The sequence below is a fragment of the Tympanuchus pallidicinctus genome, unplaced genomic scaffold, assembly GCF_026119805.1.
Source record: "Tympanuchus pallidicinctus isolate F22 unplaced genomic scaffold, pur_lepc_1.0 scaffold17, whole genome shotgun sequence".
Taxonomy (NCBI): Eukaryota; Metazoa; Chordata; class Aves; order Galliformes; family Phasianidae; genus Tympanuchus; species Tympanuchus pallidicinctus.
In genome coordinates this window covers 10792147-10815335 of record NW_026294690.1, presented here as the reverse complement: position 1 = coordinate 10815335, position 23189 = coordinate 10792147, and the positions used below count along the sequence as shown (strand labels likewise).

At 44.1% G+C, this 23189-nt stretch overlaps 1 protein-coding gene across 3 annotated transcripts in view; it reads left to right on the top strand.

The window, feature by feature from the left end:
• GRIP2 (glutamate receptor interacting protein 2) overlaps positions 1-23189 on the top strand; it is a 216457-nt gene that overhangs the window by 146599 nt on the left and 46669 nt on the right. For 2 of the 3 annotated variants that reach the window (XR_008205654.1, XM_052678631.1), the window contains exon 2: positions 21828-21908. Coding sequence is in view for 2 of the 3 variants with exons in the window: in XM_052678631.1 (XP_052534591.1) it covers positions 21828-21908 (81 nt within the window). In the remaining variant the exon portion in view is untranslated. Of the gene's footprint in view, positions 1-1245; positions 1991-21827; positions 21909-23189 lie in introns of those variants that run through there. The other variant, XM_052678632.1, reaches the window with a different exon arrangement.

Sequence of the window (23189 nt, the reverse complement as noted above, 5' to 3'; positions counted from 1 at the left end):
CACTTCGTGCATCCAAAGCAATGTGCTGTTCTCAAATTAGCATCTTCTCCTTATATTTGTGGTGCAAATGTAGATATTTTTTTCCCCCCCTTAAGATGAGATTTCTTTGCAGGAAAAACATTAATAGCCATGTGAAAAGATTTCTAATTACGAATTTCAGCTCAATTACTAATTAAGTCTATTGTCAGACTGGACGACTTCTTAAAAACTAATTATGGACCAAATATTTCCTTTGGAAGTGTTTTTTTCTGACTTAGTAATTTTATTGCTTTTGTGTAAGTTATCTGTACATGAAACAGCTGAGTTTGAACCAAAGTAGAGATGTTAGAGCCTTTCAATCCAAGCAAAAAAACTGGCATTAGGCTGAAACCCAGTTCCCACTCTGAGTGTGGCGTCCCCAGTTTGCAGAACTTCCTGCTAGCACATCCAGCTGTTCAGGCCCTTCTGAGCTATCCAGGTTTCATTTTCCTAAGGAAAAAGCCTTGCCCATGAGTTTCCTTCAAAACTTCCAAGCTCTTGGCCACATTCAACCAAACACTGAAGTAGACTCAAACTCATCTGACGCTCCTAGAGAAGCAGCCTTTGTGCTGCTGTGCTCCTCCTGCACCATCTGTGCATACAACCTTGCTTCTATACATGATGTCAGTTCCCAGGGGAATGCAGTGCCTATAAGCTGCCTTTTGGATGTGAGATACAGGGCTGGTGAATGTAAATGCAGACTGTATCTCCCAGCATGACTTTTGGGGACCTTTGTTGTGCTGCAGCTTTGCTGCCTGTCCTGTCAAGTGTCCGAGGGAGGTCACCTCACTGCATCTTCAGTGCAGCAAAGGGAGCAGATGCTGGTCTATTGCAACAATTTCCAGTCCAGTGCCCTATGCCCACCCCTAGTGCAGGACCAACTACTTGAGGGTAAAGCAAGGAGCATCTGCCCTGTCCCTGTGTCCCAGCATTGCCCCAAAGCCCCACCTCTTGCCCAGACCCAAGCAGAGGGCTTGCACGTGCGGTGACGGTTGCTCTGCCCTTCCTAAGAAAGGGTTAAGCTGAGTTTTCAGAAAGCTCTGCAGGCAGGCCATAAGACTGCAGCTTCATGCTCCCTTACGAGCACCCGGCATGTGTTCGGGAGGCAGCGTAATGCTTTGACAGCAGCTTGACATTGCCTTGAAAGGTGCTGGAGGCTCTGCAAGCACTTGCCAAGAGGGGGTGGGGGAGAGGGAAGTGTGTCAGGCAGCGCTGCAGCCGCAGCCTCCTCTGCTGCTGCAACTTGGAGGCTCAGCCGCCAGCCAACTTCTGCAGCTGGCTGTGCGCGCAGCTCTGTGCGTACCTCCGCAGGACCAGCTGCTGCCTTTTCTCTCGTCCCCCTTTCCCCACGTTTTTTGTTTTTGTTTTTTAAATTCTTCCCCTGCCTGAGATCCCCATGGAAGCCCCAGAAGGGCTCGTGCTGTGGGCTGACAGCTCTCCGTGGGGTGCTGCCTGCTCCCAGCCGGCACAGCACGAGGGGCAATGCCGCCGGGAATGAAGCGCTCTGCATTCGCTGCATCTGCTGGAGCCAGGGCTGGCCGGCTGCCTCCCCTCCAACCAGCTGTTCCCTTTAATCACTGCGCTCCTAACTTTCGCTTTTCAATGCCTGATGGCCACTCGATCCGAGCCAACCACCACGGAATTTTAGGACCGTAGCCTTCATTTTCCTATTTCTATACAGCACTGGGGAGCCATGTAAGGACATTTCTTTCGGAAGGATTGCAACATTTGTAGAGTTCTTACAGACTGGACTGTTTGCGGTCCAGGACGATTTCTTTTTCTGTCCCTACGGTGAAGCAAGGAGCAGTGTGTGTTCTGCAGGGCTGGCTGCTCAGCTGCGGGTGGCAGCGAAAAGTGATCCCAGAGCAGTCGGGGTGAGAGCAAGGAGTGCCTGCTGCAGTTAGTTGAATGGTTTGATAGCTAATAGCAAACATGCTTTGTGGACTGAAAAAGGATTTGCAATCAGACTTCGGTGAGTGAGCCTATATATGTATGTGTATGTGTGTGTATATATATATACATCTTTCCCTTCTCCAACAGTTTGCTTTTACTTATTCTGATTTCCTTTAACTACCTTAAATACCACTAACAGTTTCAAAGCAGAGGGGAGGTTTACAAATCCAAACCTTTGCATCCAAACTGTGACTTAATTGCTTTGATTTTGAAAATGTGTCTCTGCTTCTCTGGAAAGATTTTCTCCCTGTGACCACTGTGAGCACCCTTCAGGCTGCTTCCTGCCTTCACCGCCTTGGGCTGGAGGATCAGCAGACCCAGGCTTCAAATACTGCGAAGCCTTTACAACTCTTCTGTTTCAGTGAAGCCTAATGATAGCTCTTCTCTTTTTCAAGATGAGCATGTGAATGGGCTCAGCATTTAGCAGTGGTTGAAAGAGGGCTGGTGCAGGGAAATAGGAGGTAAAGGACTGCTGACCATGGTGGGATTGCTGCCATATCCCTCCCCCTTCTCCAGTGTAATACACTGCTACATTTTCTAACAAATAATTTGGCTTAAGCTAGAAGTTTGCCATTTCAGTGAGATGCTGACCTCTGGAAGCCTAGGGTGGGCTATTTGCTTTTTTCTGTGGAATTTAATGTGGCCATTTAACCTCTGCTCAAGAGTGGGTAGATCGGTGTAGAAAGGCACCTCTGCAGAGGTCACAAGTACCAGGTCCTGGCCCCAGGCTCTCCAGCATGGATAGGCTCTGTTATTTCCAGCTGGGTGCGATGTACTTTGTTGGATGCTGTAGCTCTGCTTGTTGCAGCTAAATGTACTGCATAGAGCTTGTTCTGCTCTGCTGCAAGTGTTCCCCTTCTGAAAGCAAAGACATTGGAGTTGGAAGTACAGAGGTAATTTACAGTGTTGGAGCCATTTTACTTTGCCTGACTTTGTGCTCTCCTTGGTGTACAAATATTCAATGCCTTAAAACACGAACCTAACTCTAGAAAATTGTGGGGATTTTTCCTCCCTAAATCTGAGAGGTGAAATAAACCAGGTTCAGAGCAGCTCATTCTGGTTGTGTTGCTTAATCCTACGGATGGTGATTAGATGTGATGCGCACTTGCTGTAGCAGCACAGCAGTGAGTAGTCAGGGGGATGGGGCTCGATTCAAAGCTGTCTAAACCATGGCGATGCATACCAGTAGGCAGAAGAAGCCCAAACACATGATTTAGCAGGACAGGAATGCAGCTGTTCCACAGGAAGATCAAAAACCAGCTTGGCAGGAGTTCCACTGCTCTTGGGGCTGAGCCATAAAGTGGGCCCCAGCTCAGGGGTGGCTGGCACTGGCTGTGCCAGAAGAATCCCAGCTGTGGAAGAGAATCATTTGTCTGCTTCCACGTCACAGGAGGCATCTGGTCCTACATTCATGCAAGTCTCCATGGTCGCTGTGTTGCTGCAGATTGAGTGATGGAATGAGAAATATTTTTGGTCTTAGCCCCAAACTTCTTACGGAGTTTTCAGGTGCCTGTAGGTTCTGATGTCCTCCACCCATAGATAGAGCCATCCTCTGCACATGACACAGGACAAAGATGTAGAGAAGGGATGATGGCTGTCTTGTTCTGTCTGCCATCCATCCTTTTCCTTGTGCATAGAAAAAAGCTTTGAGGGGGACTGAATACAGTGCATTGGGTTTGATTTTGAATTTGATTTTGCTGAGGTTTAATTGAGCTCTCTTGTCTACTAAGCTGATTTCTCAATGTTTTATAGTGTGTTTCCAAATCCTTCTTGCAATTGTAGGGCTTCCCTGAAATGCTTTATGGTCTTTCTGAAGTCTGGAGAGAAGTTCTGTATTTTGCTCTACTAAACTTTGCATTCAGTTAGTCCTTACTGCAGGATCACTGCAGGAGTGGGCAGAGCAATGGAGCCAGCTAAATCTCCTTGCTGCTGCAAGTGACCAGCTGAGGTTCCCATATACAAGTGGCAAAGAAGAAATACAGTAGATCAGTATGTCCTTCTGTGCTTTTTCCTTCTGTGTTTTTTGTTTGTTTTGCCCTCAGAAGATGTGCTTTTAGCATAAGTGATATTGAAGAAGAGCAGTGCAAATTTCCTGTGCTTTCTTACTGAGCTGCAAGCTGCATCCCTTGTTTGCAGGGTGAAAATGCCCAAGGAAAGAGATCTAATAGATCTTTGCCTCCTCCTGCCTGCTGATTTTTTCCTGCTCTGTGCTGTGTTTTCTTTGAAATGGCCCCAGATCATCACAACTTCCAAAGAGGCACGGGGAGAAATGGAGACAGTGTCTGAAAGGACAGAGGACTGAAGCGTGGAGTTAGACTAAGGCAGGAGGAAATCTTTACAGATAAATCTTCTATGAAGAAAGATTTTATCTTTCTTATGAAAGAATTTATCACAATAGCACTATTTAATATAACTCCTGCTCATCAACCTGCTTACGTCACTTGTCAGCTTTGCCTCAGTGGCAGCAAAAGGAAAGATAAAGAGGAAAAGAAGCTGGGGTGCGTGTACCAGAACAGCTTCTGGGGTCTGGAGCTGAATCATAGTGAATTTAATTTCATTAAGCCAAAATGGGTGGAGAGTTAGAGAAGTCTGAGTTCATTTGGTCTGTTCTCTGCCTTTCTTGAGCTCTAGTACCCAAGTCTAGGCCCTGCATTCAAGGTTAGGCTCTTTGTAAGATGGGTAAAAAGAAAGGATTTACAGACTTCCCATGCTATACCCATCTTTCCAGATACCACTGGGGTGTTTGTGGAATTGTTTCATTTGTGATCCACAGTATCTGAAGAGCCCATCTCCAAACTGTCACTTAGATCTGTTTTTTTCCATCCTGAATTTGTGAATTTGATTATTCCTGCCCAATTTTGTTTACTTGAATGCACCTCTGTGTGTTTTTTTTTTCTGGATCATTCCAGTTTCATAGCATCTGATTCATAGAATCATTAAGATTGGAAAGATCTCTAAGATCATCAAGTCCAACCACCCATCTACCACCAGTACTGCCCTCTGAACCATGTTCCTCAGTGCCACATCTTTATGGCTCTTGGACACCTCCAGGGTTGGTGATTCCACCACTCCATGGGCAGCCTGTGCCAGTGCTCGACTGTTCTTTCTCAGAAGAAATTCTTTGTAATATCCAACCTATTAAAAAATCTGTTTTCCAACCTACTTTCAATCCTTCATAACTGGTGCCCATCAGCAAACTTAATAAGAGCAATCTCTCTGCAGTCATTCAGGTCATTTTGTGAAAACCTGGAGCCTTTCCAGACTGGGATTGGCCCCACAGAACTTCATTTAATGCATCCGTCCCTTCTGATTGTGAGTAAGTGATGAATTTTCTCAGTGTGTGGTTTTCCAATCAACTTTGTGTACACTTTATAATCATCTGTATCCTACTTCCCAAACATGCTTATAAAAATAGCATGTGAAACCGTGTCAGAAGCATTTCTAAAATTGAGATATAAGAGCTTGCATTTTCTGCCTACCCAGAAATGATGCTCTGTCATAGAAGGAAGTTGAGTGGGCTTACTGTTGGTTTATTTGTGGTAGATCCAGGACTGTGGTTAGTCCTCCTTTTCTTTCAGCACCTCACACATAGATGGACCATTCTAAGAACTGAAGATAAGGTGATAAATTTGTCATTCTCCTGCTCCCACTCTGATATTGTTTCTATCACATTTTATTTTATTCTTTCCCAAGTTGAACTCTACATCTTGCTCCTTTGCTGTCCTGTGATATCCTACCCATCCTCTATGAGATCTGAAGAATACCTGCTGATGGACGGGTATTTGGCGTTCAGGACTCTGAAGTTTTTTTGACTATGAGATACTGGTCCATAGTGTCAGCTGAGCACATGCTTGTTAGGCTTTCTCTCCAGCTATTGGAGACTGACTGTTAGAGTTCACATGTACCTCTCTGCCAACTGGCTGAAGCAAATCTCATTGCAGTTGGAATAGGTGCATTCAGGCTGCAACTGACCATAGTAGGAGAGTGACTTCATGTGCTGTGTTATACCCAGCTTCTGGCTTTTTGTCCAGGTTCATTGCTCTTTATAATGTTTGTTCTACTTTGTTAATCCACGTAGGCCAAGGATAGCCAAACTGCCAAAGAGTTTTTGTATGTGAGGCATGCAGGATTTGATTTTTGGGTTGGCCTCTTCTGTCAGGTAGCACCGATAGGATAGGAGGTGATGGCCTTAAGTTGCACTGGAGAAGAGGTTGGATATTAGGAGGACTTTCTTCTCAGAGAGGGTGATTGGACAATGGCACAGGCTGCCCACGGGGATGGTGGAGTCATTGTCCTTGGAGGTGTGCAAGAACTGTGGAGATGTGGCACTGAGGGATGTGGTTATGGGCATGGAGGGGTGGGCTGGGGTTGGACTTGGTAATCCTAGCAGTACTGACCAACCTTAATGATTCTATGATCTATTTTGAAAGTCAGTGTTAAAATTGGTACAGGCATGTGGACACCAATGCCTGTTGCTTAAGATGTGATTTCCATCCTTGTGTAGATAATATGAAATTTTGCTTGGAAGGTCAGAAAAAGGTGTTGGGCAACTTGGAGGGAGGGTGCCTATATTTTTATGTGTTTGCAACACCTCCTCATGCATAAAATGAGAAAGAAGTAATCAGAAAGAGAGGTTGTTGCAAAACTGAAGGAGAGAAAGTAGAGCTAAAATAAATACTTAGCAATGTTCATCAATTGGCAATTGAGTGCTACCAGGCATAAGAACATTAAAGGCTCTTTTCAGCTGTCAGTTCAGCTACTGCATAATTTTCAGCATGTGAGTAATCCCATCAGGGTGTGCATGGTCTTAAGCCTTGATAGGATAGGACCCCCAGGTCATTGTATGGCTGTCTGTTCGAGGTGGCAGAATGCTGTTTCAAGACAAGTGTGCTTACGTGGGAGTGAGGAGATTCTGGTTCTGTGACAGCCTGACTGCCACTCTGCTTCTGATTATTTTTTTTTTTTAATATTATTATTCTGTTCATAACAAGAGAAATTACTAACCGAGCTTGATGTTCTCAGCTGCCAAATTTATTAATCTCTGGATTTTCAAATCAGTCTGGTAACTTCAGGGACGTGTAAAATCAGACAGGGTGTTATGTGAATTTCCATTCCCAGCAGTTCTCCTTGCATTCCAAACAATTGCTGTACCCCAGTTTTTTATTTCAATGAAAGTATTTTTTGTTTTTCTTTGGCCGTGTGTTTTTGTTCAAGGATCTGATAATTACATGCTTGGAGATGACGGCTTTTCAAAAGCATCTTTCCTAGCAATTTTCAACTGGGGATGTGGATAAAAATATCTCTTTTTTTCTTTTCTTTTTTTTTTTTTTTTAAATCAGAAATGTTTTCAGTAATGTGCAATTATGAGCTGTGCCTTCATTCAATTCATCCTGGAAGAATTTGCTTCACAGGGAAATTTGTTTCCTCGCTGCTGTAGATGCCAACATGGTTGGCAGATGCAGGTTTCTGCGAGGAGGAGGTGGGGAAAAAAAAGGCCTAGAAATTGTGTGAAGTAAATTGGTCCCAACACCTGGAAACCATAAAAGAATGGGGAATATATATATACACACACACACACACACACACACACACACACAAACACACACGTTTTTGTAAAATCATTGTTAGACTGCTCAGCACAGCAGTCCCAAAATGGCCTTTAAGTTATTTAGCATAGCCAACTTACGAAGAGATGATCCCACTTAATCGTGCCTCAGTTGCTCTGCTTCTTGTTGTGCAAGTTCATGAAATGATGTTGGAAAGATGGCAGGAGCTGTGGTTTTCACTCCAGCAGTTCTTTGGCTTCTGATCTCAGTGTGTAATGAGTGCTCACCTGGTGCATCCTAATGGAGCTATTACCTAAGAGCTGGTAATGTTGGGGAGAGTACATTTGGCATTAAGGTGAGAAGGGCTGTGGAGCAGTTGTGAAATGAATAAAAGTACACTGAGAGGCAGGAACTTGTGCCATGAAGAGTAAGATCTGGCTCCTTGCTGCTCTGGTGTGTGAATGAAAATGGGTTTTGTGGACCAGCTTCATTGCATCCTTCTCCTTCCTAAAGGATGGGAGTTGTTCTCACGTCCCATGCCTGCTGCTGTTTTGAGGACCGTGCATGGTGTCATCCTCAGCCTCTGAGCCAGCCACGTGCTCAGTTTTTCTGAGTAACTTCCTGCCAGGTTCTGCTCCTTCTGCACTGCCCTCCTGATGCCACGTGAACTGCCAGCTCCAGCAGAGTCCACCAGCCTTAGGGATTTTCTGCCATAGCAGCGCTATGATGGTGCAACTCCATCAGCTGGCTTTTCCCAGCCAGATCACCAAGCTAGCTCATGGCCCTGCTTCTCTTTGAGCAACCAGCTGTGTGACCGTGCAAGAGTTGGATGTTTGAGTCAAACCTCTGATCATGATCAATGTTGTGCTGCAGCTCCAGAGGAGCTGTTCCAGCAGTACGATTCTGCTGTGCCTCTGGTACCAGTGGAGATCCCTTCTGGTCCCACTATCACCACACTGGCAGATCCATACAGCATAATGACCACAGCAGATGGCGCAGCCTGAAATCTGGGGGTGTGGCCTGCTCCTGCCCCAGTGATTTATCGGGGATAATTTCTTCATGGAATGCATTCCCATTTGGGTCAGATTAACCTGTTGGCATAGGAAGAATGTACACATTTTGTTTCATTAGATGTTTATTTTTATAATGCAATGCATTTCCCACGTCACCCAGTGCTCCCTGTGTCTCAGTCCCATACCTTGGACTCAGGTGTGCTCTGGACCCTGCTGTTGTTGGGGGATGTTGGCTCCCCTCGCAGAGCCTGGGAACAAAGTGCTTCCTCCTCCTTCTAAATGTCCCTTTATCATTCAGCAGCCAACTCGAGCAGCACCATGAGCTATATAATAGGCAATTAGCTCCTAGCAGATTTATGTGCCGCTGCATTTTATAAGCAAACAATCGTGTCTGTTTAATCATTAAATGGATCTGCTGTATCCAGTGTTCACAGAGCTGATCTTTTCTCTCCTGTGCCCCTGCTCTGCTTTCTTGCACCCATTTTACAGCAGTGTAGAGGAGGAGCACTGAGGAGCTGTGCTGGTACGGTGCAGTGCCCATCCAGTGGTGGGCAGCATGCCCCCAGTTCTGTGGGGGTTTGGGAAGCAGTCAGGTTTTGTATTCCTGGTTAATTTTAGAAATACCTGCACACACTGCTCTTCTACACATCCATTACACACTCGACAGAACCTGCTGGTTTTAATTTTTATTAGCACAAGTGCCTTGTTGAATCAGAATTAAGTGCGTATTTGGGAAGCATAATGTGAAGCATTACACTTAATGGTCTGTGTTTCTGACATAAGTCTCCTCTATCCCCAATACTGTGTGGTTTTTAGTTACACTTGAATTTTTCCTGAGCTCACTGCCACTTCTTACCCTCTGTAAGCTGTAGGAATCCCTGTGAGCGTTTTGGAGGATGGCAGAGCCCTGCTTGCTGCAGTATGTTCTGATTTGCACCGGGATTTCCCATGCCTTTTGGGAATTCCTTTGCTGGTTGTACCTGAGACTGTGTTCTCCCAATGACTTCTGCTTCCTATACAGTGTGAAGCAACAGCAAATCAGACAATTGTTTGCACGGAGGTAGCTGCACAAAATGGAGTGCATTAGTAACTGCTGGAGAGTTGTTTTAACTATCTTTTGCTCCAGATGATGTCTTCCATTATGGCGGTGCTGTGATTTCTGGGGAGCAAGGGGAGCAAGAAGAAGGGCAGAAATGAAGCAGGGTTTGCTAGAAGCGAGATTCAATGGGCAGTTCAGGTAAATTTTTAACAGCTGGTTTGATGGGGCCAGATCGCACCATTTCCAACATCAAATACCTTTGGGCTTTGAAACGTTCTTATTTCGTCATCTTGTCCTGCTAAATCTGATACTGCCTGGCTCTTTGATTTCTCTCTTTCCCTTTCTTTCCTTTCACTTTAAGAAAGCCTCTTGCTTAAACTTTCTGTAGTCTTTTAACTATAAGCTTCTTCCATCTCTCACTGCGAATCCTCCTGACACAGCTGAGGATAAAAGCAGCCCAGACACGTACACGGGCCATTGCATAATGGATGGTTTGTGTGTCAGAGTCTAAAATCTACATATGTTTAGATCAATTCTGAAGTGGGTACATCTGTATATATTCATATATAATGGCTTTTACCACATGAATGAATAATCCAACACCCACGACTTGATATTTATTTTTTTTGAAGCACTGCTACTTAGCTAAACACGGAGGGGAGAATCACATTTATGGGAATTAAGTCTTAGTAAGGTTTAGCAGAGCTTCATGGATAAGCTGGAAATGAGTCTAAATGGGGTGCCGGAAATCTTTCTTTTAAAACAGTTAATGCTGTCTGGTACTTCTTCCTTATTTCTTGATTCCCACTGGTTTTTAAATACTTTGCTTTGGAATGCAGTACAAATCCAAGATAAAGCACCTGATTTTCAACCTACTGCATTTGTGTTTTCTCCTAAGCGGCAGTCAGTCCTCCTGGAAGAGGAACCCAACCTTTGCTACCTGGGAGTCTTATTGCAGTGCAGAGGCAAATCTGGCTGTGAGATATTTTGGTGCTTTGACCCAAGGTGATGGAGCTGTAGGTGTCCCTGTTCATTGCAGGGCCGTTGGACTGGATGGCTTTTAAGGGTTCCTCCCAACTCAAATGATTCTACGATTCTAAGTTGTAGGCTTAAAAGGCTACAGAGAGCCAGGGTTACTTGATTCACAAGGCTGTGAATTCTGTGATTGTTCATTGCTCCTTTTGGAGCCATAGCCTTGCTGTGATTCTAAGATCAGTGTAGTAGCAAAGGAGGACATGGACAGCTTTGGTATTTGCTTCTCTTCTGACTTTTTCGTGCTAGTGTTGATGGGATCCCTTAGATTTTGTCTGTATCTATTTTCTCAGTTCACCTGCAGGTCCCTTGCTCGTGCTTTTATTAGATATTACTGCACTGAAGTGCATCTTGTGCCTTTTTTGCCCATTGTTGGGTTTTGTGGTTTTACCTTTTTCTTCCCTCCCTCTCTTTGTTTTCTTCTCTTGTGATTTGCATGGGTTTTCTACTTGAAGCTGTTGTCTCTCGATGCTGGAGCTGCTGTTGTCAAACTGCTGTTGCTCCCAGAGATTAGCACAGAAGGAGGTTTTTCACTGGTAAGAAGGGTTTTTCCTCAACTCATCACTGTAAGGAATTGTGTTTTCTAGAAGGTTTCCTTAAGACTGGCTTACCACTCTTAGCCCATCCCCATGCTGCATGCTGTAAGTTGAGCCCAGGTGCTGATGTGCCCTCAGGAGCACTTATTTTACACGTGTAACGTGGGCTCTCCTGGAAGTGCTGTAGGAGTAAAACAAAAAACCATATCTCAGCTTCAGTGAGTGCCTCTTCAGAAGGGATTACCTGGCTGAGTGATGGCACGGTGCCTTGTTGCCACCTCGTCCTCCTGATGTGTCCTCATTCTTCAAGTGGGAATGGGAACTCTTGCTCTAAGCTGACCAGAATCACAGACATATTTTGTTATGGATGAAAATGACCTTTCTCTGAACTGTGATTTTTTTTCTTTTCAGCCAACTGTAGCCCAAATTACATCTTTTCCTATTTTTTTTTTTTTCTTAAGCCTGGGTTGTTTTGAGCCCAAATGAGCCATTCGCAGTCCATTATCACCCCCTGCATAATGCAGGTCAAAGAGCTTAGTCCAATTACTGTGAATCATGTTCTGAATCCCCTGTCAATGGTGCAAAATGATTTTTAGAAAGATTCCCATGTGTCACAATAAGATACACAGTGACATAATATCCAGGAGGGTAATCCTTCTCTTGGGGTATGAGGGGAGGGCACACGTTCCCACACCTAAGCTGAATCTCTGCACCTTTCCTCCCCAGTTTTTGACTCTCCTATCTCTCCATTAATGATTCCTATGCTCAGATTGGATATTAGGAATGATTTCTTCTCAGAAATAGTGGTGATGCAGTGGTACAGGCTGCCCAGGGAGGTGCTGGAGTCACTGTCCCTGAAATTGTTCAAAGGGTAGATGTGGTACTCAGGGACATGGATAGTGTGCAATATTGGTGGTAGGTGAACAGTTGGACTTGATGATCTTAGAGGTCTTCTTGACCTTAATGATTCTATAAATCAGATTACTTTCTCCCCTTCTCTTCAATGCAGTGCTGCCTTGAGCTTCTGATGCATCCTTGGAGGATGGAAGCCACCAGGTACCACTTTTAATGCAGAGACCATAGGGACCAAAATGGAGTTTGTAAAAGCAAAATAGGTCAAAGAATTTATTGTCATCATCGCTGCAGAAATGATCTGTTTCAAAAGGGCTAACCATGTGTTGGGATTGATTGGTTTTGTTCCTAAAGAGATTTTTGCTGCTCAGGAACAAAGCAAAACATTTTGTATTATGGACATACATAATTTTTCTTTTGGCTTTAACCCTTGAGGTATTGAAAGTAAAAGCCTACCTGCCTGAGTGTACCACAGACAAACCTTGATGTGATGTTTTGTCACTAAAGCAATCGCTTTTTGACTAATTCAGGCTTTTAAACAAGCAGGTAGTAGTGGCTGCTAGGTTTAAGTGGTACAAATTATTGGAGTGCTATGGTTTAATAAACTGACAGTTTCTAATTTCATCTGCTGAAAAAGCCACAATAGAGCTGTCTTTTTTTATTTGATTTCACTCCACAGTTATTTAGCACGGCATTTGTTGCTTGAAATAAAGGAAGTCCCCAGGGTTTGGATTCAGCAGGTTCTTATCCAGCTCCGTATTGAAGAGAAGTTTGGAAGCTTGGTTGGAGTTAATAGGGAGAACTGTGTTCCCTTGTCAGCTAGGATTTACTGCTGCCTGCTGCCCAGATTAATAAACACCGTTGTAGCCAGGAGGCATTCTTCCTTGGGAATGGCTTTAGACATCATTGGTTGTTTCTCACCATATTACAACGGCTCACTTGGATAATTTTCATGAGAGATCAGTCTGCAAATGTATCTGATTCATCTTTGATTTTTAGTTTTGAAAGGTGGTTTCTTTAGATAACACAATCTGTATATCAGCAATATTTCATCTTCCTAGTTCATTGCTGGACCCTTCCCAGTGCACTCTGCACTGCTTAACAAAAGAAATTGCAAAATTGACTGGAAAATGTATCTTTAATAACAGCATTTCAAGCACTAGAGCTGTTGAGAAATAATAATCTCATGGAGTTGGTTTCTGCACTATTCTTGTCCCTCGTGAGCAAAACTACTGCACATATTACTGCGTGCATGTGCAGATGTGACCTGCAGAGAGGTGAGGAAGTGTGCAGTCTGTCTGCCTCCATCTTGCTCATAAATACAAACTGATGAAGCTGTCTATAAGAATGCCTGTGAGAGTGAGAGGGGCTGCAGGAAGGGAAGTTCCTCCCTCCTTTTCTCTGCTTTTATTCTTTAACACTAGAAATTCAAATCTTGTTGGGGAAGTGTGTAAGAAAAGCAAAGTGGAAAAGGCTCACTGAGTGAAATGGACCTTTTGGGTATGGGCTTTTTGGGGGGTGTTTTGGAAGGGATGCACCAAGGAGATGTTCTGGTTTTGTATAGGAAATGCTGTTTGTGCTGAAGACCCAACCTGTCTGTCCTTCAAGTAGTGGTTGAAAAGCTGATGTAATGCAGAAAGCATAACCTCATCAGAACAGGGAAAGAGGTGTCCTTGATGTTTTTAAATCTGAGGAAGAAAAGCAACCCTGGGATGTTTAAGAACAACAGTATAATTTCCTGCATGAGCAGAGGACCAAATAAAGCATATTTTTCAGTTTTGCCTCCATCACTCCTTGTTCTTTTCACTACCATGCAAAAGAAAGCGGGTGGTGAGGCTAAAGCTGTTTGCACAGCAATTCTCTTTGCTTTGCCAAGAGCATGACTTTGAGTCTTTTCTACCCAAAATAGTTTTGAGAAAGGTTACAGGACTAAAATCCTCTCTCTAGCTGCTCTCTCTCCCCCCACTAAAGGATATTGGCCACTGGGTTCCAGAGACACAAAAGGACAGTAGGTGAATGGATGGACAAGCAGAAGTTAGTTTTCATAGAAAAACAAGACAGAAGTCATTTTTTGAAGATTTCTTTTCCTTCCTTTCTCAATATAGTTTGAGTGGAAATTAACAACTGCTTCCAGGTCTGCTGCTGCGTGCTCCCTGAGGAATGCTGATTAGATAAAGTTACTCTGTGAGGGCTTCCAAGGCAGGAATGGGAGGCACACAATGCACTGTCACAATGCCTCTGATACATAACAGCAGGATGATAATGGCAGGTTGGGTGCAGGTTCTTAAATTGCCTCATTTCATTTTTTGCCTTTTTTTTTTTTTTTTTTTTTAATGGAATGCTATGTATTTAAAGAAAGGAGCATTACATCTCAGCATTGCAAGGCAGGTCCAGCATTCATTCTTATCAGATGGGACTCAGATCAGTCCTTGGGCAGTTTTTAATATCCTGTGAAAGCTGATATGAATTAAATCTCTCTGAATTCTGGCTTCACTGCACAGCCAACTGAAAAAGGGCTTTGTGTGCACATATACACACTAATTATATCTTCTACTGATTTACCAAATGTTTAAATTCCATCCTTTCCTCTGAAAGCAGGAGTCTTCCCAGGCTGGATGGGGCAGTGAGCAACCTTGTCTAGTGGGAGGTGGCCCTGTCTATAGCAGCAGGATTGGAACTAGGTGATCTTAAAGGTCCCTTCCAACCCAAACCATTCTATCATTCCTACATCAGTGTCATGTGGAGGGTTTGCAGGGGAGAAGAAAGACACCCTGTTATCTCCTGGTAGCCAACCTGCCACATAACAGAGGCATCCTCTGTCCCATACCTTGATCTCACAAAAGCTGCTGATACGCACATGATTACGTACATAGTTTCTGGTTGAAAACAGTTGCTTGAAACAAATTGTTCCTTTAAAAGTAATTTTGATTTCTTATTAAGAAAAAGAAAAAAAAAAATGGAGGAACAAAGCACGTAGTTTTTTGTTGAACAATAGGCTATTGTATCTTCTATAAATCTGTTTCCTGTGAATAAAGCAGCAGGTGGCAATGAAATTATACATGCCTTAGAAGGGTTAGTAGATAAATGAACACAGGCTTTAAGAAAGGGGATGCTGAGGGTGTGGGAAGATGAAATCCATGCTGTGTGTAGTGGGGAGGGTGAATTCAGACATACAGCTTTCTCCTGAAATAACCTTGATATCTGGACAAGTTCTTCCAAGGTTTGGATGGGGGCAGCACAGGTGGGTGGAGAAGATGCCACAGCAACCTCTGCTTAGGCACCATCTTACTCCAGGGAAAGCAGTGAAGCGTGGTTGCGGTGGGGCTGGCGCAGGTACCGGTGCATTTTTATAGCAGTTTAGGGAGGTGTACCACAAATAGGTGGGCAAACAGGGGAGAAAAAAGTAATCTTCAGGGTGACTTAGTAACTGTGTTTGCTGGAGCTGGAATACAGCACAGCCATCCTCTTTGGCTTTGCTTTCAGGAAAATTTGTGATAAGGAAAGTCAAAGAAGAAACGTTTCCCCAAGCCCTCATTTGTCTTCTGCGTAACTGGTGAATGTGTGCTGTAAGGACACTTACTGCCAGCGCAGGGAGAATTACGAGGCCGTTCATAGCAACAGGCAGCCTCTGCCATTTGTGCCACATGTGCTGGAGCATAGATTTATGAAATTAAGGAGGGGCAGCTCCCAAAATAACTTGGTCTATTTCAGTCTGAGCTCACTGATAAGGGGAAACTTTTTGGATAATGATCCTGGTACACAGAAGTGGAAAAGCGCTCCAAGCTCCTGCAGGATCTGGGCAGCTCTAGTCTGGGAGTTACATTGCTGACTGAGGTGGGGATGAGATCTGGGATGGGCACTGGTTTTTTTCCTGGTGTATTCTCAAATCCTGGAGAATAAAGAAGAATCACAGTATCATAGAAGCGTTAAGGTTGGATAAGGCCAGTAAGATCATCCAGTGGAGCAGTCAACCCATGCCCACCATGTCCATAACCACGTCCCTCAGTGCCACATCTCCATGGTTCTTGAACTCTTCTGGGCATGGTGACTCCACTCCCTGGACAGCCTGTGCCAGTGCACCACCACTTGTTGTGAGAAGAATATTTTCCAAATATCCAACCTGAAAGTTCAGGGTCTTTTAAAAGATAGGGTTTATTCATTTATTTATTTTGGAAGCAGTCAGCAAAATGGTCATTGTCATAAAAATGAATTTGTGCTGCAGAACCCCAAAGCAAAAGTGACTTCTTTTCCCATGTTTTTAAGCAGATTTTAACCATGATTTACAGAATCATGGCTTGCTTTGTCCTGCCAATACAGATTTAGTGTATCTGTTGCTGTACACTTGGACTGGTTTTATGTAGGGCAGAATCATGAACTCTGGCTCAGTTTTTGCAGTACTCTAGGAAATGCAGCCTGGAGACTGCCAACAGATTTTATTTTTAACCGTTTCTTTGGGATCTCTCTGTTTTCTTTAACTTTGCTGATTCTGATGCAAAGTTGGAGCAACGTGTTGCTAGAGAGGGAATGGTACTGAAGAATGTGCAATGCCACGTGGAGCACTGGGCTCGGAGAGTGACTGGCATTTTGTTGCTGTCCTCCAGCATCAATGGTTCAGCCCCTGTCTGGGCTTGTAGCACTCTGGGAGTGAAATCTCACTTTGAGGTTCAGAATGGAGTTCATGATATATGTCTTCCTCCGTCCTCCAGCTAGTAATATGGTAACTTACAAAGTCTTCTAAACCTATCAGAGACAGATCTTTTTAAAGGTAATTAATTAAGTGCCTGAAGTTGCAAGAAGATGGTTATAATCCAGTTTTGAAGTAGTATTTGCCCGTTCAGGTGCTCAGATAACTTTAAGATCCCTTGCTATGGAGACCATGCCCAGTGTCTGCAGTTCGAGTTGTCCTGACCCACGCTCTGCTCCTTGTTTGGTTGCAGACAGATTTATCCTCTGATTTACAGAAGTAACTCTCCTCAAAATGGATCAAATCACACTCAGTTTTGGTCACTTGGGTTCCTGTTTCCAACCTTGAGCTTCTATGCCAGCAAAAAATACTGTCTTGCGTTAGCATGAGCAGCATTTGGTTCTTAATGCTGGTTTAGTATTCATTTCTCTAAATAGGGAGTGCAATTACCGTATGGCTAAATAACTGTTTCCAACTGTCTTTTTTCCATTAAACAAATGGGAGGCTTTACCTCTTGGTCTTCCCACAAGATTAATGCACTTTCTCTGCAGGAACTGTCTTAAGACGATCCAGGAGCCTGAACACTTGCAGACAGCAAGCTTAATTGTCACAGAATCTTATTTAGCCAATGATGATTTTCATTAAGAGGTGATCTGTGTTAATAACATAGACTAATAACTTCTCTAAATGAAAAAAACACCTTTCTTTCCCCCCTGCAGGCAGGAATAATGAACTCTTAAATCAGAACTCTTTCTGAGGAAGCTTTTTATTTTGTTGCAGAGGTTGGCTTCAGATCTGACTGATGCCAGAGGTTCCTGATGCCTGTTCTCACATCTTGCGGGAGACGTAACTGAAAAGTCGTGGTGTTTTTGAGAGCAGTTTGGCTGCTGGATGCTACTGGGAATTTGCCCAGGACTTCCCCACTGGCTCCATACCACACAGGACAGGGTTGGAGGAGCATTTCAGAGGGGCAGCAAGTCAGCCTTGGCCAGCGTTCACTGACTTGGGCAGCAGATTGTAGAATCACAGAATCATTAAGTTGGAAAAGACCACGAAGATCACCAAGTCCAAGCCCAACCTACCCCCACCATGCCCATACCCACATCCCTCAGTGCTGCATCTCCATGGCTCTTGATCACCTTCAGGGAAGTGGATCCACCACTCCCTATGCATCCTGTGCCACTCCATCGTCACTCTTTGTGAAAAGAAATTTTTCCTAATACCCATCCTGAACCTCTCCTGGCACTTCAGAAAGCCATTACCTCTTGTCCTTTGATGGAGCAAACCACTTTGGAAGATCAGGAATTCCTCTTACAGAGAAACTGTGGATTTCCTATGAGTTAGGATTGATTTAATTAATTCTGTAGTTGACCCCTGCAAATCAGCCATTTGGCTGCTGGATGATCAATGGTCTAATAAGTATCTTGGTCAGAGGAGAGACTCATAAGACAGAAGGCATGAGTGGGAAAGTAAGCTCAAACTTCCTATGAGACCTAAGAGAATCCTCACCAGAGGCAGCCGTGGGAAACAGGGAAATCAAGTTCTTGTCTTTTCTATTAATCAACTCCTTTGTCAGTGTTTGTGATGTATGCTCCTTCTCTGCAATACTTGTTGCAGGGAAGAAGAGCTCGTGGCTGGGTGTGTATAGAGGAGAACAAAGAAACTTCTCTCCCTGCTGGTAGCGTGATGCTGAAATAGCAAAAAATGTTTTCGAAGAACTTACAGCAGCTTTTTTGTACTGACAAAAATTCCCATGGGATAACTGTGCAGAAAGCATTGCACGCTCAGTGTTACTGAGAGTCTAATGTACTTGGTGAGCTTTTCTGAAAGATGTGGAACTGGCAGTAACACTGCTGCTTGAAAATCACTAATTACAGAATATTTTCTTTAGAGAAATTTGGGCCTGCTGTGCGTGAGAGGAAAAGCTTGAGAAATATACCACTAATGGCTCCAGCATGGGTAGCTCAAGAAAGGAACTACATAAGCTTAAGAGAAAAGTTCCTTTCCAATTGAAGGAGGAAGGGATTCATGAATTTTCAGTGCTTGGGCTGGCACTCCTTTTGGTCTGACTGAGCGTCGAGCTACCAGCCTTCCCCCTGCTGGGTGCTGTGCCAGGCAGGAGAAAGGACTGAGAGAGAGCAAAAAGAGCTGGATTTCTTATTTTAAAAAACAAAATAACCTCCTACCTCCCCTCTAAAGCGTCTCTGTTAATACCAGCTTGAGTGGCAGAGCAGGAAACTGACTGAAAATGAACAAAGAGCCACACGGCAGGGATGCTAATGCAAGCAAATGCCAATTCACACTTCAGCATGCGTCGTGTGGCAGCTTCCCTTCCTGTTCAAACATTTTAGCTAGATAATGAGTTGAAAAAAAACCAACATTTTTAGCATAATCAACAGCGTTTTCAAGGGAGAAGAAATAGAAGAAGGGAAGCTGTGGTGCTAATTATTTGCCGTTGATTTGGCTGCAGCACTGTGCAGGGGGCTCAGTGCTAATTGCACGCAGTGGCTACAGATCAGGCTATGGGTGTTGGCTGCTGGGGGAGGCTGGTAACTCATCACCAACCTGAAATGGCAGCCCAGGGCATGTCCAGAAACAGCTGTTGAGAGAGCAACTTAGCAAAATGGGATTTCACATCAATAATGATTGGGGTTGCAGTGGGAAAACAGAGCTCAGGGAGTGCTGGTGGCTGTCTGGTCCAGGGTGGTGTGTTGATTGGAAGCAGATGGTTGGCTGCTTTGCTTTGCCAGCAGATTATGGAGTTGGCTTCAGATCATCTTCGGTGGCTCCCTGGGAGCTCTGAGTTCCCACCTGCAGCAGAGCATTGCCTCAAGCACATTACCTGGGTAAAGTTGGCAGTGATGCTCTTGAATGGAAAGTAGCTGCATGCTGGGGTGGTCCTCATCATCCTTAGTGTCCTGCGTGACCAAAGGGAGTCCAAATGTAGTACATCCCAGTGAGTTTTGAAGCACATCTGCAGGCTCACCTTCCAGTGCTGAGAAAGAAATCTCGTGCTGATATCCTGCCATTTTGAGGTTCCTCCTCCATCTGAGAAAGGAATGAAAGGAGGTTATGGCTGCTGGGCTGACCAATATGGATCAGGAACTGCTGGACCAGCATTGCCCTGATGCTCCCCTTGGAAATGCCTGCTTTGTGCTCTTGAAGTGTCCTTGTCTTCTGCCTGCAGGTGTGTAAGAGATAGGATGGCAGAGAGAAAGGCTGGATGTAGGGGAAGCTTGCTAGAGAGAGAAATTAAGATGGACATGGCCAGTGTGGATAGATGAGGAAAGTTCTGGAACTTTACCTCTGCTGAAGGAGAGATGGCAGGTGGCTTTGCTTTGTTTTCAAAAAATTAGGTGCTGGAACTTAACTATCCCAAGTACATTAAACTTTTCCACAGTCTTTAAGCCCAGATTAACCTTGTCCCTATAGGTGTCACTGAGAAATGCTATGAGATCTCCGTGGTCAGAATGCTTGATTTTTCCTTCTTTCAGAAAGCAGAGCTTTATTCCCCTGTTTCACAGCAGTCCTGGCTGCTTGGGTACCAAGGTTCAATGTGCTTTGGCAGCAGAGACTTGGCATGGTTTGGTGATGGTCTACTGCCAAGTGCTAATTCTTTCTTTATTAGAAATTCTTGGTCTAATGGCGATGGAAAAGCTGATGCAGGAGAAGAGTCCAAGATCTGAGCACCTATGCTATCCCTCTATTGGCTGCAAAACAGGTTGAAAAAGTGAAGGGTGCGAAGGGTGTGTATTTTTCAGCTGAAGCTTTTAATGCTTGAAAATGTAGATTTGGGTCAACTAAATGACAGAGTTTTGTTCAACTTGTGAAGTTACTTCAGCTGGAGCATCAAGAATTAAAACTAATGTGTGTATATATATATATATATATATATATATGCTTTGCCTTTTTGGAAATTACTTTAGTTGGAAACTTGTTTCATTTTACTTTTTAAAAGTGTTCAAGCCCTTGAGTAGAATCCAACTCTTTGCATTTAAATGTAGCCCACACGATCCAATTTATACCAGCATTTTTCTGTTTGTGAGGAAAGTGGGCTGCCAGCAAACTGAATATCAGTTGCAATTACACAGTGTACAGACCACTGTCTTGAATGATGCTGTGTTTTTTGTTCCCTTCATACATAGTGAGACCCAAACACTTCCGTAACTTAAATACAAATTACTGAAGGGCTGTGGACAGGAGCATGTGGATGGGGTTTTCAGTAACCTGTATTTATGCTGTCATGGGCAACTTAGAAGTTGCCTTCACAGCTGCTGAAGGATTGGGAAGGGCAATCCAAGAATGCGGTCACTCAGAGTGGGAGTCATTTGATACTGCACATCACTGGAAACAATTGATTGACAAAGCTCCAGCTTTTTAGGAAATGCCAGCAAACAGACACTTCAGCTGGATGAAATGTGTGGAAGGATGCTCTCTTTGTTGCAAGTAACCACTGTGCAATATGTCTTCCAATAGGAGAATACAAAGATATTTAAATACTTTACATTTAAATTTCAAATTGTGCTGCACAGTGCTTTTAGAGTGCATAATACTATTTTCTCTTTCTTCTTTTTTTTTTTTTTTTTTAAGTCACTTAAAAGAGGGTGCTCTCTATACTGTACAGAGGCTGTACAGCAGCAGGAAAATGTGACTTTGAAATAATGGCATCTATAAGAATAGGCAATTTCATCCAAGTATAGTGATTTAGTGCCCTGTTAGCATCCTGATGTATAACTCCATTTCCAAAAACCCTAAGTTTCTTCACAAGCATAATGACAGGCTTAAAACTTGTGAGATGAATGTGACAGCTCTCCCTGTCCTCAGCTGTGCCACATAATTACAGGAGCAAAGGAATTTTCTTCTCTCCTAATGGATTATCTCCCAGAGGAATAAATCAGATAATGCTATTGCACCACTACCACTGCGTTTCCTCCCCTCCCTCTCTAAAATGCAGGATAGTCTGTACAATGCTGCATTTGTGAATCCAGGGCCGGTAATGGTTTTTCTCATCTACAGTCTGCGATGGGGTTATGATCCCAATTCCAGTGTTAACATGGACAAACTTTTTGCAGTGATCTGGCTTTGCTGTTGCTTGTTGCTTTGGGCACTAATTTCTTTTTTTTTCTTTCCTTTTTTTGTTTGCCCTGCTTCCAGATGATGGCCCTTACTCGAAGGGGAGCAAGGACTCTGGTGGGATGGACTCAGCCCTGGTCTCCAGGAGGCAAAGCATCCCAGGTAAAGGATTGGCTCCCACTCCAACACGTCATTGCTATGGGTGCTGGGCTTGCTGTGCCAGCAGTATGCCAGCAGGTTTGGAAAGGCTGCTCTAGACAACTTGTCACCTTCCTAAAGAAGCCCGGGGCAAGATTTTAACTTCTGATCATTAAACACTCAATCACAGATTTGGCTTTGTGTGTTGTGGAGCCTGGGAAGGGAACAGAGCCCTTTAATTGCTTGAACAGCAAAGTCCACGCTAATAGGAGAAATCCAAGGCTATTCTCATCAGATGTTTAAAGGCCATGGCTTGAAGGACCAGGTCCTGCTTAACCAGCTCACTTCCACGTCTGTGTGTGCCTCTAATAGTGGCAGTAGATTTATAAAGGCACTCACCAGCATGCCGTATTTCTTATCTTGATAGCCTGATCTCAGGAACTTGCCTTTTTTCAGAGCAGTAATACTCCTCAAACTCACAACAGTGGGTAATCGTGCTCTGGGAGTTCTCATTTTTAAACCTTTATCAAGGATCAAAATTAAACCCCACTGAAGAGTTAATGATCTCTCCTTTCGGCACCATCTGTGCAAATCAGTTGTGTCTGTAGTTGAGAGTAAATGTGCAGGATAGTGCTGGATGGCATTCCTTCCAGCACAGTCAGGAGTCCCCACAAAGTTTCTGGCAGCCCCTGAGTTCCTGAATCACTGTATTGAGGAGTAAGTTACTGAGATGGCAAGGGACCAGAACTGTTTGAGATTAAAGAGCAGGAGCATTATGGACCTGATGTTTCTCAACAAGCTGCTGTTGCCATGTTAAATAGGGATGAAGCAATGCCTGAATGCCTTCCAGACTGTTGCCAGATTGCAAAGCTGTCCTCCACTTGTGCTAATCAGGTGCATGGGTTATTCTTGGAAGTGCTTCACCAAGTAGGTAGAGCATGGAAGGATGTAGCAAGGTGCAATTGCTAGAGTCACGATGGCATTACATGAGGAGCAGAATGCTAGTGATGAGGTGCTATGGTGCCTAATAACGCTGTGTGCTCTGCCAGTGAAAGAGAAGGGAAGCCCAGATGTGCTATGTCAGTATGTCATTTAAGGCAGCCTGCCTTGGTCTGGAAATGATAGCATGGAAGATATTTAAAATATTCCCTTTCCAAGCAGAGCATCTCGTTTAAGCCTTGCAGGACTTGGGTTGTTTGCAGTGTAAATTTCAGTCCACAGGCATGGGACTGCTCTCACTGCCAGCACCCATCACCACCTTCCCCTGAGTGGTTTTGGAGAAAGTTGCCCTACGTGAGGGATGCT